At 35.6% G+C, this 12,599-nt stretch overlaps 1 protein-coding gene across 1 annotated transcript; it reads right to left on the bottom strand.

Moving 5' to 3' along the window:
• Positions 1–5,866: 5,866 nt before the first annotated feature.
• On the bottom strand, positions 5,867–11,611 carry AVPR1B (arginine vasopressin receptor 1B). The gene is given in 4 exon segments (XM_053705308.1): positions 5,867–6,159; positions 8,715–9,030; positions 9,032–9,534; positions 11,533–11,611. Coding segments are annotated over 4 exon segments (1,191 nt in total).
• Between the last annotated feature and the right edge of the window lie 988 nt (positions 11,612–12,599).

Raw genomic sequence — 12,599 nt, 5'->3', positions numbered from 1 at the left:
GGTGTTATTATGCAGAAGATACACATCCAGTATTTCACTCAGGCTTTATTTTTTCCATAACTTATCACCCAATATCACTAGCAGTCTCTTGACAAGCCACTAACTTTATTCACACTAAATATTCTCCCTTTCCTATTATTTAATCGAAAAGATATACAAAGGTTGTGGCGGACACTGCAAGGGCTAGTCACGGACACCAGTGTCCGTGTACGGACGCCTTGCCTATCCCTGATTTTGGGAAGTCTTTAAGGCTGTCCTCAGAGGCCAAATTAAGGCTTATATGTGCCACTATAAAAAAAAACGTTTAATGAAAGAAAAACAATTATCTAATCAGGTTAAAAACTCTTTTAACCATTATAAGCTTCATCCTACTCAAAATTATTGATTACAGTACTCTCATAGTAGAACTGAAAGAGATATATACATTAAACAACAATGTTAAGAGGCAGAGACAAAACTTATGAATCGCTTTAGAGGCCGCTATGGTAACTCTGCAAAATATTTGGCACGAGTTATCAAGAACAATAAAAGCAGAAATTTTATATCTGCGATTAAAGAGGATCAAACGAGGTATACTGACAACAAAGATATTAGAGCAGTTTTTTTTATTATTTTCAGAAACTTTATGCTATACAAGATATAGATACTACTAATACAGATAAGTTTTGGACTACAGTAATAACCCCGCAACTTTCTCCATTAGACTTAGAAACTCTTAATGCCCCAATTTCCAACAAAGAAATCCTGCTGACGATTAAAAATGCTAGTTTGAATAAGGCAGCTGGACCGGATGGGATCCCAATAGAATTTTATAAAATACTTTCTGAGGAGATAAGTAATTTCCTATAGGTCCTCTTTAATAACTATTTCTCCGTAGCAAATATTATATTAATCCCAAAGAAAGGAAAAGATCCTGGACAGCCTGCATCGTATAGGCCTATTTCGGTCCTAAATGGGGACTATAAAATACTTCTCTCTATTATTGCCAATAGACTTAAAAGTTGCTTAAATAAAATAATCCATATAGACCCGACAGGTTTTATGAATGGCTGAAATGTATCCTCTAATCTTCGGAAAGTTAAAACTAGATTATCTTTGGAATCAAGAGTTGACACAGAAAGAGAAGAGTGAGGGATCAGGTAAGTATAGAGCTATCCTATCTTTAGATGCAGATAAAGCTTTTGATTTAATTTCCTGGGATCATTTGCTCTATTTATTAGATCATTTTGGTATCAAAGGACATTGTCTTGAATTTATTTATAAGATCTATAAAAATCCTTATTCTTCACTTCTGATAAACGGTAATCTCTCAGAAAAAATCTTTCTAGGACGGGGCACGCGACAAGGATGTCCATTGTCCCCTTTGTTATTTAATATCTCAATTGAATCATTGGCCATATGGTTACGGCAAGCACTTGTTGGAATAAGAGTTGGCACAATGGCCCTTAAAATCTCGCTCTATGCGGATGATCTCCTTATTTTTTTAGAAGACTCAACTAAGTCTATCCCGAAAATTCTCCAGATCTTGTCGTTCTTTAGTTCCTTCTCGGAATATAAGATTAATGTCTAAAAAAGTGAGCTCCTGTAGATTCAAAAATGTAAGGAGAGTTATTCTGATCACCCCTTTAAAAATTCGGATAGCATTAAATACCTAGGTATCACACTTCATAAAAACCCTAATATGTGGTATAAATTATATTTTCCACCAGTGTTTGAAAAAGCTATCTCAGATCTGCAAAACTGGGCTGCATTTCCTCTGTCTCTTCTTGCGGGTATCAATCTTATTAAAATGATACTATTTCCCCATATACTCTACTTACTGCAAAACCTGCCCCTATTTATTTCTAATAAAGAGATTCACAAGTTTTACTCTGCATGTTCACAATTTTTGTGGAAAGGGAGCAGAGCACGCATCTCAATAGTAAAACTTTCTCAAAAAAAGGCGAATGGCGGACTTGCTCTTCCTGACATTAAACTCTATAATCTGGCCACCCTAGGCAAAATAGCATTGGATTGGCTTACAGAGACAAATAAAATTTCTTCAGTTGAGCTGGAAAATACATTAACATATCCCTTTTCTTTAAAAGCTATACTGCATTGTTCTGTTAAAAAAATTCTTTTAACCCTTTGAGTGCTAAGCACTTTCCCACCTGGGTGTTAAGGTGATTGAAGGTTTTTTTTTTATTTTTGATTTTTTTTTTAAACTTTTATATATTTTTTTTCAGATCCCCAAGACTTACATCATTGGAAAGGTTAGGCGATTACCTTTCCAATGGTGGGTCTTGGGGGTCTGTAGCTGCTTAGATGCCTGAGATACAGGCGTCTAAGCAGCATGCCCCCTTTCCCTATACTTTGTATTGTTACTTGTTAATAAAGTTGCGCAGTGATGTCATCACGTCATTGCGTGTGACGTCACCATGCAAAACGTGAAGCCCCGGCGATGCCTGTCACTTCATAGGCACGATCGCCGGGGTAGGAGCGGGTGGGAGCCCCCAGATCTCCCTCAATGTGGGAGAGTGCTAGTGACGGCTCTGAGCCGTCGTTAGCACCAGAATGGGAACTCTGTGACGGCTCAGAGCAGTCATTAGCACTCAAGGGGTTAAAGGGACAGTCAAGTCCAAAAAAAACTTTCATGATTTAAATAGGGCATGTAATTTCAAACAACTTCCCAATTTACTTTTATCACCAATTTTGTTTTGTTCTCTTGGTAATTTTAGTTGAAAGCTAAAACTAGGAGGTTCATATGCTAATTTCTTAGACCTTGAAGACTGCCTCTAATCTGAATACATTTTGACCACTAGAGGGCATTAGTTCATGTGTTTCATATAGATAACATTGAGCTCATGCACGTAAAGTGACCTAGGAGTGAGCACTGATTGGCTAAACTGCATGTCTGTCAAAGGAACTGAAATAAGGGGGCAGTCTTCAGAAGCTTAGATACAATGCAAACAAAGAGGTAAAAAGTGTATTATTATAGCTGTGTTGGTTATGCAAAACTGGGGAATGGGTAATAAAGGGATTATCTATCTTTTTAAACAACAAAAATTCTGGTGTTGACTATCCCTTTAAATATCCAATTTACTAACATTCAAAAATATTGTTATCGCATGGCAAAGAATTTGTAATATACTGGGTATGGACTATAGATCCTCGTTTTTTTTTTACAGATTCAAGGTAATCCAAAGATTACTCCTGGATTACATGGTCCAGTATATCGTATTTGGACCCAAAAAGGACTCAAATATATCCGACAATTACTTTCTTCTTCTGGACAAATTCTTCCTTTTAATGATTTAATAGATATGTTTGAACTTCCCAGACATAATCTATACGCATACTTACAAGTTCGTCATTATATTAATTCCCTAGATTCTGGTTTCGAGGGTGGTTATCAATGGTCTGAGATTAATGAGTGTATCAAAAAGTTTGCAGCAGGTACATTTTCAATTTCCTTATTATATAACATTATGTTAGCTAAGCAGGGACAAATACTTTTCCACCAACTATTTACTTTTTGGTTACAGTTTTTTCCCAGTTTTGAGTCTGCCAACATTAATTATAGTTTTGCTGCACTAGAAAAATTAGATATCTCAGTTAGCTGGAAAGAATCCCACACTAAACTATTACAGAATGCATATCTGACCCCTTCCAGATTATCTAAATTCTCCACAGCTATTAAACAATACTGCCCTAAATGTCGTTTGGCAAATGCAGATATTTTACATATGTTTTTTTTATGTCCAAAAATAAATCAACTCTGGGCAAAAATTAACCATTAGTACGGAAAGCTGTATCAAGATAACTTCAAAATCAAAGCCTCTCATGTAATTTTTCTTATCCATCCTAATTTAGTGATGGTCAAACTAAAAAATATCAGATTAGTGAATACTATAATTATGATGACTAGACTTCTGATCTTGAAAAATTGGAAGGATTCGTCTCCATTTAGATTTTCCAACTTCCATAATTTGATTCTCCAACAAATAGTTTTTGAAGTATACACCACTTTTTTTATTTTAAGGACAGGTCTGAAGAACTCTTTAAAAATTGTAGGCCTATAATAAATATATATCCTCATAAAATACAGGAACGAATCCTGGCCCCCGTACGTTATTCAGAAGCATATCGTAATTTTTTCGGGAGTTAAAGCCGGGGATTCCATAAGTGATCAGGTCTGGGTTTCATACAACGACCAAGGCCGAGGGCCAGAGGTAGGGAGCAGATAGAGGGGTTTTGTTGTGTGTTTTTTTCTTTCTTTTTTTCTTTCTTTCTTTTTTTAGTAATTTGGTGATGTAATAGGGAAAAAAATTACAACATGTGTACGTCTATTTATTAGTCATCATACTGGTTTATCTTAGGGTAGATGGCGATGTTTATTACTGATTTTTTATTTTTGTACTATGTGTATATTCTGTATTAGTATATAATATACCCTGTGAGGTGCAATGTAAAAGCAAATGTGCTTAATTTATTTTGTACACATTGTTGGATTATAAATAAATTCTATAAAAAACAAGTCCAATTGACACCTCCAAATAAGGCAAGTGGTAGTTGGAGATTGGTAGTTGAAAAACAAATAGCAACAAACAAGGTGTTAATCTGTTATAAAAATGTATGCACACCACTGATATGTTAAAGGACCAGTCAACACAGTAGATTTGCATAATCAACAAATGCAAGATAACAAGACAATGCAATAGCACATAGTCTGAGCTTCAAATGAGTAGTAAATTTTTTTTCTGACAATTTTAAAAGTTATGTCTTTTTCCACTCCTCCTGTACCATGTGACAGCCATCAGCCAATCACAAATGCATACACGTACCATGTGACAGCAATCAGCCATTCACAAATGCATATGCGCTTATTCTTGCACATGCTCAGTAGAAGCTGGTGACTCAAAAAGTTTAAATATAAAAGGACTATGCACATTTTGTTAATGGAAGTAAATTGAAAAGTTGTTTAAAATTGCATGCTCTATCTAAATAATGAAAGTTTAATTTTGATTGAGTGTCCCTTTAATCTATTGTCACACAACAAAAACATACTGTAAATACAAGGTGTTTTATGTCCCTTTAATGAAGTAATTGATTGGTCAGATAAATAGGGATGTAAGGTTTTTAAGGGTTTTAGTTTTTATTTTAAGAATGTTTTTGATATTGTAAATATGAGTGCATTTTGAGAGACTTCATATAAAGAAAAATGTCACGTCATATATTTTAAATATTCCTTACTAATAAGCACAGGCATACCTCGTTTTATTGCGCTTTGCTTTATTGCACTTCGCAGATATTGTGTTTCTAACAAATTGAAGGTTTGTGGCAACCCTGTGTCGAGCAAGTCTATTGTTTCCATTTTCCCACAATATAAGTACATATATTAACGCATAAATACACACGAATACACATATATACACATATATGCACACCTATAATATACACCACCAGCAAAAAGATTACAACTCACTGACGGCTCAGATGATGGTAAGCATTTTGTAGCAATAAAGAATTTTTTAATTAAGGTACGTACATTGTTTTTGTTTTAGACATAAAGCTATTGCACACTTAATATACTACAGTGTAGTGTAAGTATAACTTTTATATGCACTGGGTAATCAAAAAATAGTGTAACTCACTTTATTTCTATATATTCACTTTATTGCCATGGTCTGGAATCGAACCCACAATATCTCAGAGGTATGTCTGTATATGCATTTTTTGATTATTTTGTGACAGTCAATTGCCAAAATGATCTTTCAATTTAAAGATTCTGAGTGCCACACAAATTGTATGTTTCATTTAGTCTCTGTCTATTACCCATTGACTGTCATTTAGTATCAAAAGGGGTTTATTTTAACTTTTCCAAATGCTACAGAAGTCCAGACTCTATCACAGTGTCTTCATATGCAGGGTACAGAATCTCTGGCACTATGGCATGTCCCTTCATCCTTTTGCCCCCTACTAAGGAATTATTGCGGATGCGAGTCAGGAGGGTGTCTCGACGACTGGAGGCACTGCCTGTAGAATTCTGCCTGATTGCATGAGGTAGGGGAGTTCTGCCACACAGATGGGGGCCACTGTAGAACATGTAGATCCAGGGGTTGCTGCAACTACTCAGGCTAGCTAGTAGCATAGTGATGGTAAAGGCAAAATCTGAGGAATCTATGGAAAGCGGAATAAAGCAACAACAAAAAATACAAATTATAAAGAGTTCTAAATTACAACCATATCATAATTATTTCCATGATGATTACTTGTATATATATATATATATATATATATATATATATATATATATATATATATTGTGTTTAGGAGATCATTGCACTCCAATTGTTCCCCATGATTATACAAAATAGGAAATATACACAAGAACCCACTTTAGTCAGAGTAGTAATGGAATCTGATATTTTTGTAAGAATTCATTAAAAATTGGACTATTATTGAATTGATCTCCTCTCTGTACAATGCAGTATTGCTGATGAAGAATCTTAGGCTAGTGCAATATAGTCACACAACTGCACACTAAGGAGTGCTACACCCTAATAGCTCCTACTGGTTGTAATACCTCATAATCAACAGGTTATGTCTGCACAGCATTTCAGAGATTAGTGGAACTACAGATAAATATTTCAGAAGTCTTAATGGATGCATATAAATAAACAACTATGAAAAACACAAATTAATAATATATTTCATAAAAACTGTTTATAAGCTCATATTTACTTTGTTTCATCACCCAACAGAAGTTCTCGAAGTAAACATTTTTAATATTGATTTTTCTTAGGGTCGCAAAAGCTATGGCACCACATTCCTAGTTCAAATTTTTCTTGGGGCCACACAACTCTATGGAAGTGGTAGACATTCATAGTTAGAGGGCCCTTGAATTACATTTGTTCAGAGGCCCTGGTAATATGTAAGAGAGATGTCATCTGGCAGTTTGTATAAACCCAGGACTGTGTGAGCAAGGTTTCTGTTATCTACAAATTCCTTTCTTAACTTGCCTATATTATATCTGCAGTTGTGAGAAAGACCTACTCTAGTTATAAAATAAAAATCTGTCGCTCACATTATATACTGTATATAAACAAGGACTGTCTCTTAAATCTTAAGTTAGGGTTAAAAGACAAAACTACATTCATTATAAACCCCATTTGTCTGACCCCACCACATTTCATATGGAATCACAATATTTTTTATAAATATAGACTATCTGAGCTTGTCCCTTTATAATAATCTGTAGTTAGGAGGTTATTTTAGATCAGGGGATGGTCAACTGGCAGCCTATAAGTCACATTTGGCCCACCTGCACCAGCTTTTGTGGCCCCCACTAAAAAAGCAGAGACTAAGAATGTTTTCTTAAGGGACTTTTGATGGGACAAGTAACAAGGTGACCACAACTCAAAAAAGTCCTCTAGAGGGGGAGAACAGCAGGCAGAGGGTACCTTTACCCAAATCTAATGCCATGCGACTGTGAAAATTTAGGGAACATATTATTATTATTATTATTATTATTTGTGTTTAATAGCTATACGTTTATATGTTAGCGCTGCGGAACCTGTTGGCGCTCTACAAATAAAATTGATATGTGGTCCCATGTGTTAGCAAGTTGGCCATAAACAATCAATAAGTACATAAACATGGTTCTAGAATGTTTGGTCATTATAGAGCCATACATAAGGCATAAAACAAATTTGTCATATTTTGCTATTGTAATTGGCAGTTTGGGTGGCATGGTCCTTTTATTGTGCTGTAAGGAGTATGCCCTATATTAAATATGTAAAGTAAGGATACCTATTTTCATCCCAAAAATACAAATGAGGACTGTATGGACTTACTCCTATACACAGAAGTTATTAAGCCATCACACGTTAGATATAAATCAGAATCATTCCTTATAATCTGCAATCAAGAGGTCAACCTCTGTTGACAAACATGACAATCAGACACAAATTAAGTAGTGACTGAGCAATTTACTTGAAGCTCTTATGTAATATTTATGTTCAAACAGATCTTATGTCTAATGTAGCAGATTATAGAGAAAGGCTCATACAATTCTGCTTTATATTTAACTTCCTGATTGCAACCAATATTGTCAAGTTTAGACAGTGATGTTAGATTTCTAGGGGTATGACTGGACAGACCTGTTAAATGTGTAGGGTGATTTTCTGGTAGCAGACTGAGAATTACAAACAGTAACATGGTCAGACAATGCTTGTTTATGGTAAATATATGTTTGACTATACTCTAGTCTAGTCAATAAAATATTGAACCTATAAACCGCAGTCAGTAATTTAGCATAAATTAGCTAAATTAGTACAGTTTGTGTATGTCCCTATAATCTCCAGTGAGCAAATGCCATGGCTTAGATATAAAACATGACTGCCCTAGCTCCCTTAATTCTGCAGCCAACAACCATACTACATTGGATAAGCCAAATCTGTCTGAACATATTTATATTTAATAAGGTATTTCAACCTGTCCATAAAATTGAACATCAGTTCAACAGTAAATACCAGTAACGTGTGTGTGTATCTATATTTGTACCCATGGGCAGCGCTGCGGAATCTGTTGGCGCTTTATAAATAAAGAATAATAATAAATAATATTTATAATATCTAAGTAGTCACACCAGAAATGCTAGGCATTATATCAAATTAAGCCCAATAAAAAAAAAGTGCTATCTTACACTAGCAAGTAAGCTAGTCATCTCTTACCGTGATCTGGAGCATTTTCATCCCATACTGTCCACATCTGAACACTAAAAAATGGTGTCCAGCAAATGATGTAGGATAACACAATGACAAAGGTCATTTTTACTGTCCTAATTTTAGCCCTAGAGATTGTCCGGATGCTGCTGACCCTAGAGGGCATGTGTCCACTATTCTCCCTCTGTCCTGTCTCATAATTCTGCATTTTTCCCTTGAGATTCTTACAGATCTCACAACAGATCAAGCTGTAGCAAAGCACCAGGATTCCTACTGGTACAATAAAGATGGAAACTGTAGTCCATGTAATGTAGGCTTTTGCCCCCCCATGGGTATCTAAAGTCAGCCCAGCAGTCAGTAATTACTGTATTTTGACCTATCTCCGTTAAGGAAAAGATAAAGATCTGAGGTAAACTAAGCAAAGAACTAAAGATCCATGTAGCTCCAATCATGATATAGGCATGTCTACTTGGCTGTTGCAGAGTCTTAAGTGGATGACATACGGCCACATAACGGTCTATAGTCATCATCAGTAGCATGTAAGTAGATGCAAACATGCTCATTACTTGTGCATACTTCACAGTTCTACACAGTATGTCAGAGCCAATAAACCTGAAGGTGATTTTCCAAATCATTTGGGGTAAAATCTGAAAGAGTCCCACTGCCAAGTCAGCAATGCCAAGGTGCACAATGAAAAGGTGCATCCTGGTTAGCTTCTTCTTCCTTCTATATATGATGAACAAGATGCATACATTTCCAAGAATTGTGACCGCTAGAATGGTACCCAGCACTGCTACTTCAACCCTGGCCAGATCTTCATTCCTTGGGTCTGTGATGTTAAATGTATCTGGGTTAGAGTCTGATATATGATATCAATGCCCATGGTTTTCTCTTGTACTCCAGTGGAAAATGTTGAATATGTTGTTATTTAATTAGAAAATGTAAGATACTAGACTAAACAGGGACAGAGGTAAAAAAAAAATGTGCCAGTGGAGTAGTACATGCCCTTAGACAGAAGAAAACAAAATCAAGTCCCTCTTCTACATATTAATTAATTAATTAATTAATTAATTAATTAATTAATTGAGATGTTAGTTGCAAGATCAGTGGATTATACAAAAATGTAGATACTTGTGGCTGGTTTATTACATTAATTTGACATCCACTATTGCTAATCCATAGGAATAACATCTCAGGTAATCCATTTCTATTTTACAAAAATATATTTTTTTCTAACTTTATGATGAATTTCTAATTTTCTTACTTATATTGAGATGGTCCTTACTTGTTTGATATAAGGATGATGTCTTGGGCACATTGGCCAGTCTGGTGCATGTCCGATATCATTAAATTCCCACAACTTCTAATGAGCTGATATTGTTGGTCCAGTTTCGGTGATGGCAGTGGGTTATAACAATCAGTATCCTTGTTCCCCATGAAACACGCACGTGTCATCAATCCTTTGCACGTGAGCTCAAACATGTCACCAATTAATGCATACCTTATGTATGTAAATGTAGCCTTTGTGGTCTGTATGTTGGCAGAATAAGACTAAAGCATCTCCTTGGTTATAAACCCCATCTAGTTTCTCTTCACTGACATCAGGATAAGATAAGCTCATGACAGCATCAGTAAACAGAAAAAGGAGGAGGTTTTTTTTTTTCAATGCAAAGAGCTCTCTCTGAGACAATGGACCATGTCTACAATGTAGTATTACTGTGTATGATCAAGATGCATGTAATCTGTGTTGTAGATGAGTAAATACATGCATGTAAATAATAAAACACATCTTACCTTACAGGATAACAGATGAGCTTAATCTGTGATATAGAGGGCTAGAGAATATATATTTATATAATAAATAATAATAATAATTATATTGATAAAAAAAAAATGTTACCTAATAATACTTGGTCCCTATAAATGTTAAAAATATAAGATGAGATGCTAAGTCCCACACTTATACGTGGATTGCAGCAATTCATTTTGCATGCCTGTATAATGAGTTGAATAAAAGTCACACAACATTAAAGGGATACTAATCAGTTAAGACATTTGTGTTTGGGATCTATGAGAAGTTTTGATCTTCACTACCTTATACCGGGGTTGCAGACCAATGTTTCAGACATAATGTACTTATATTATGCTTTTTGCTTAAAGTGATTGTAAAGTTTAAGGAATAAGTGCCCGATATCTAAATCTAATCTCAAAAACAGGGGCACTTTCATTCATTAAACTTTACAATGAAGCTTCTTTTTCAAAATACTTACCTTTCTTTATAAAAAACAGACTGTCAATCCATCCGCCCGCATCCCCTGCTGTATATTGTTGACACATCAGGCTTCCTCCAATCGTTGCGTGCCCCCCTTTAGTGTCCAGCTTCTGGGGCCACACAACAATTGGAGGAAGCCGGAATCGCCCTCGCTGTGCTAACTACAGCAGTAGAAGCAGGCGGAGGATCGCCGGTCTGTTTTCCATAAAGAAAGGTAAGTATTTTAAAAAAAAGAAGCTTCATTGTAAAGTTTAATGAATGAAAGGCTGGAGGGGTATTGAATGATACAAAACAATGAGCTTAGAGACAGAACCATGTAATGCCTTCAGCAGTATGGTTTGATGCACATGAATAATCATAAAGAGGTAAAAACAGGAGAAGAGCATATTAAACTGATAAAAGCCACCCCTTCCTATATTATAGAGATGAGCAGTGAAAGAAAGAGAGGCAATATAATGAATCTCTCTCATATATACAGATTAGCCATTTATCTACCAGTGTAAGCATAAGCAAACAAGGCCAATAACTAGGGCAAGCAGCAATATTTTCACCCACACTTCACTCTTCCTGCTGTCAAGGTTGGTGGCACAAGATATCTCTTCTCTGATTGTTTTTTCCCTGTGCCACCAGGCATGACTCTCATAATTTTCTCCACTCAGCAGATAGGAATTTACTGAGCAGAGGAACAACTGAAAACTTTACCAGAGGCCAAAGAGAATGCCTCCCAATAGACCCCCCTCTGTGCTTATAAGAAAGACCCACAGAAGGGGTAAGTATTTTTGGGGAGGGGTAAATTACCTGGTCTGCTTGCGGCTTTCAGAAACCTGTTCCTTATGTAGGTGCCTGGAAGGTATTAGCAATATTTAATAAGGGGTTCTCTGGAAGGGGGTAGTTATTGATCTTTATATAACCTGTATATATCTGTCTGTGAGGTGGTTGTCAGTAGATTTTGGCCACAGTATAAGTGGAGTGCAAACGTTAGCGCTTGTGCAATAAGGGGTTTATCGCTGGTGTTTACACTTGTCGAGCTTATCACTCGTATTACGAGCTGAAAGTAAACACGATCGCTTGAGCACAATTGCGATTTACGTTAGAATGATTACAGCATCCTCAGAGCTCTGGGTAACTGTTTGGCGAAACAAAAATACATAACAAAGTACACTTATACTCATAATAACACAATCTAATAAAAAATATAAAAAAAAAAAATATTGCACAAAAAAGTTATAAGGGCTCAAAGATATGAGGTCTCATGCATTAGAAAAAAAGGCAAGCAAAGGGCTTTAACATAGAGGTACATACATACACATGTCTAAAGATGTATATGTATGTATAAATACATATATATTATATATGTGTGTGTGTGTGTGTGTGTCTATATATGTATATATATATATCTACAGGTAGCCCTCAGTTTACTCCGGGGTTAGGTTCCAGAAGGAATAGTTGTAAATCGAAACCGTTGTAAATTGAAACCCAGTTTATAATGTAAGTCAATGGGAAGTGAGGGAGAAAGGTTCCAGGCCCCTCTCAAAATTGTCATAAGTAACACCTAATACATTATTTTAAAGCTTTGAAATGAAGACTTATAAATGCTAAACAGCATTATAAACCTTATAAAA

This window comes from Bombina bombina, chromosome 3 (genome assembly GCF_027579735.1).
Source record: "Bombina bombina isolate aBomBom1 chromosome 3, aBomBom1.pri, whole genome shotgun sequence".
In the NCBI taxonomy this organism is placed as follows: Eukaryota; Metazoa; Chordata; class Amphibia; order Anura; family Bombinatoridae; genus Bombina; species Bombina bombina.
This window is presented reverse-complemented; position numbering and strand designations above follow the sequence as displayed.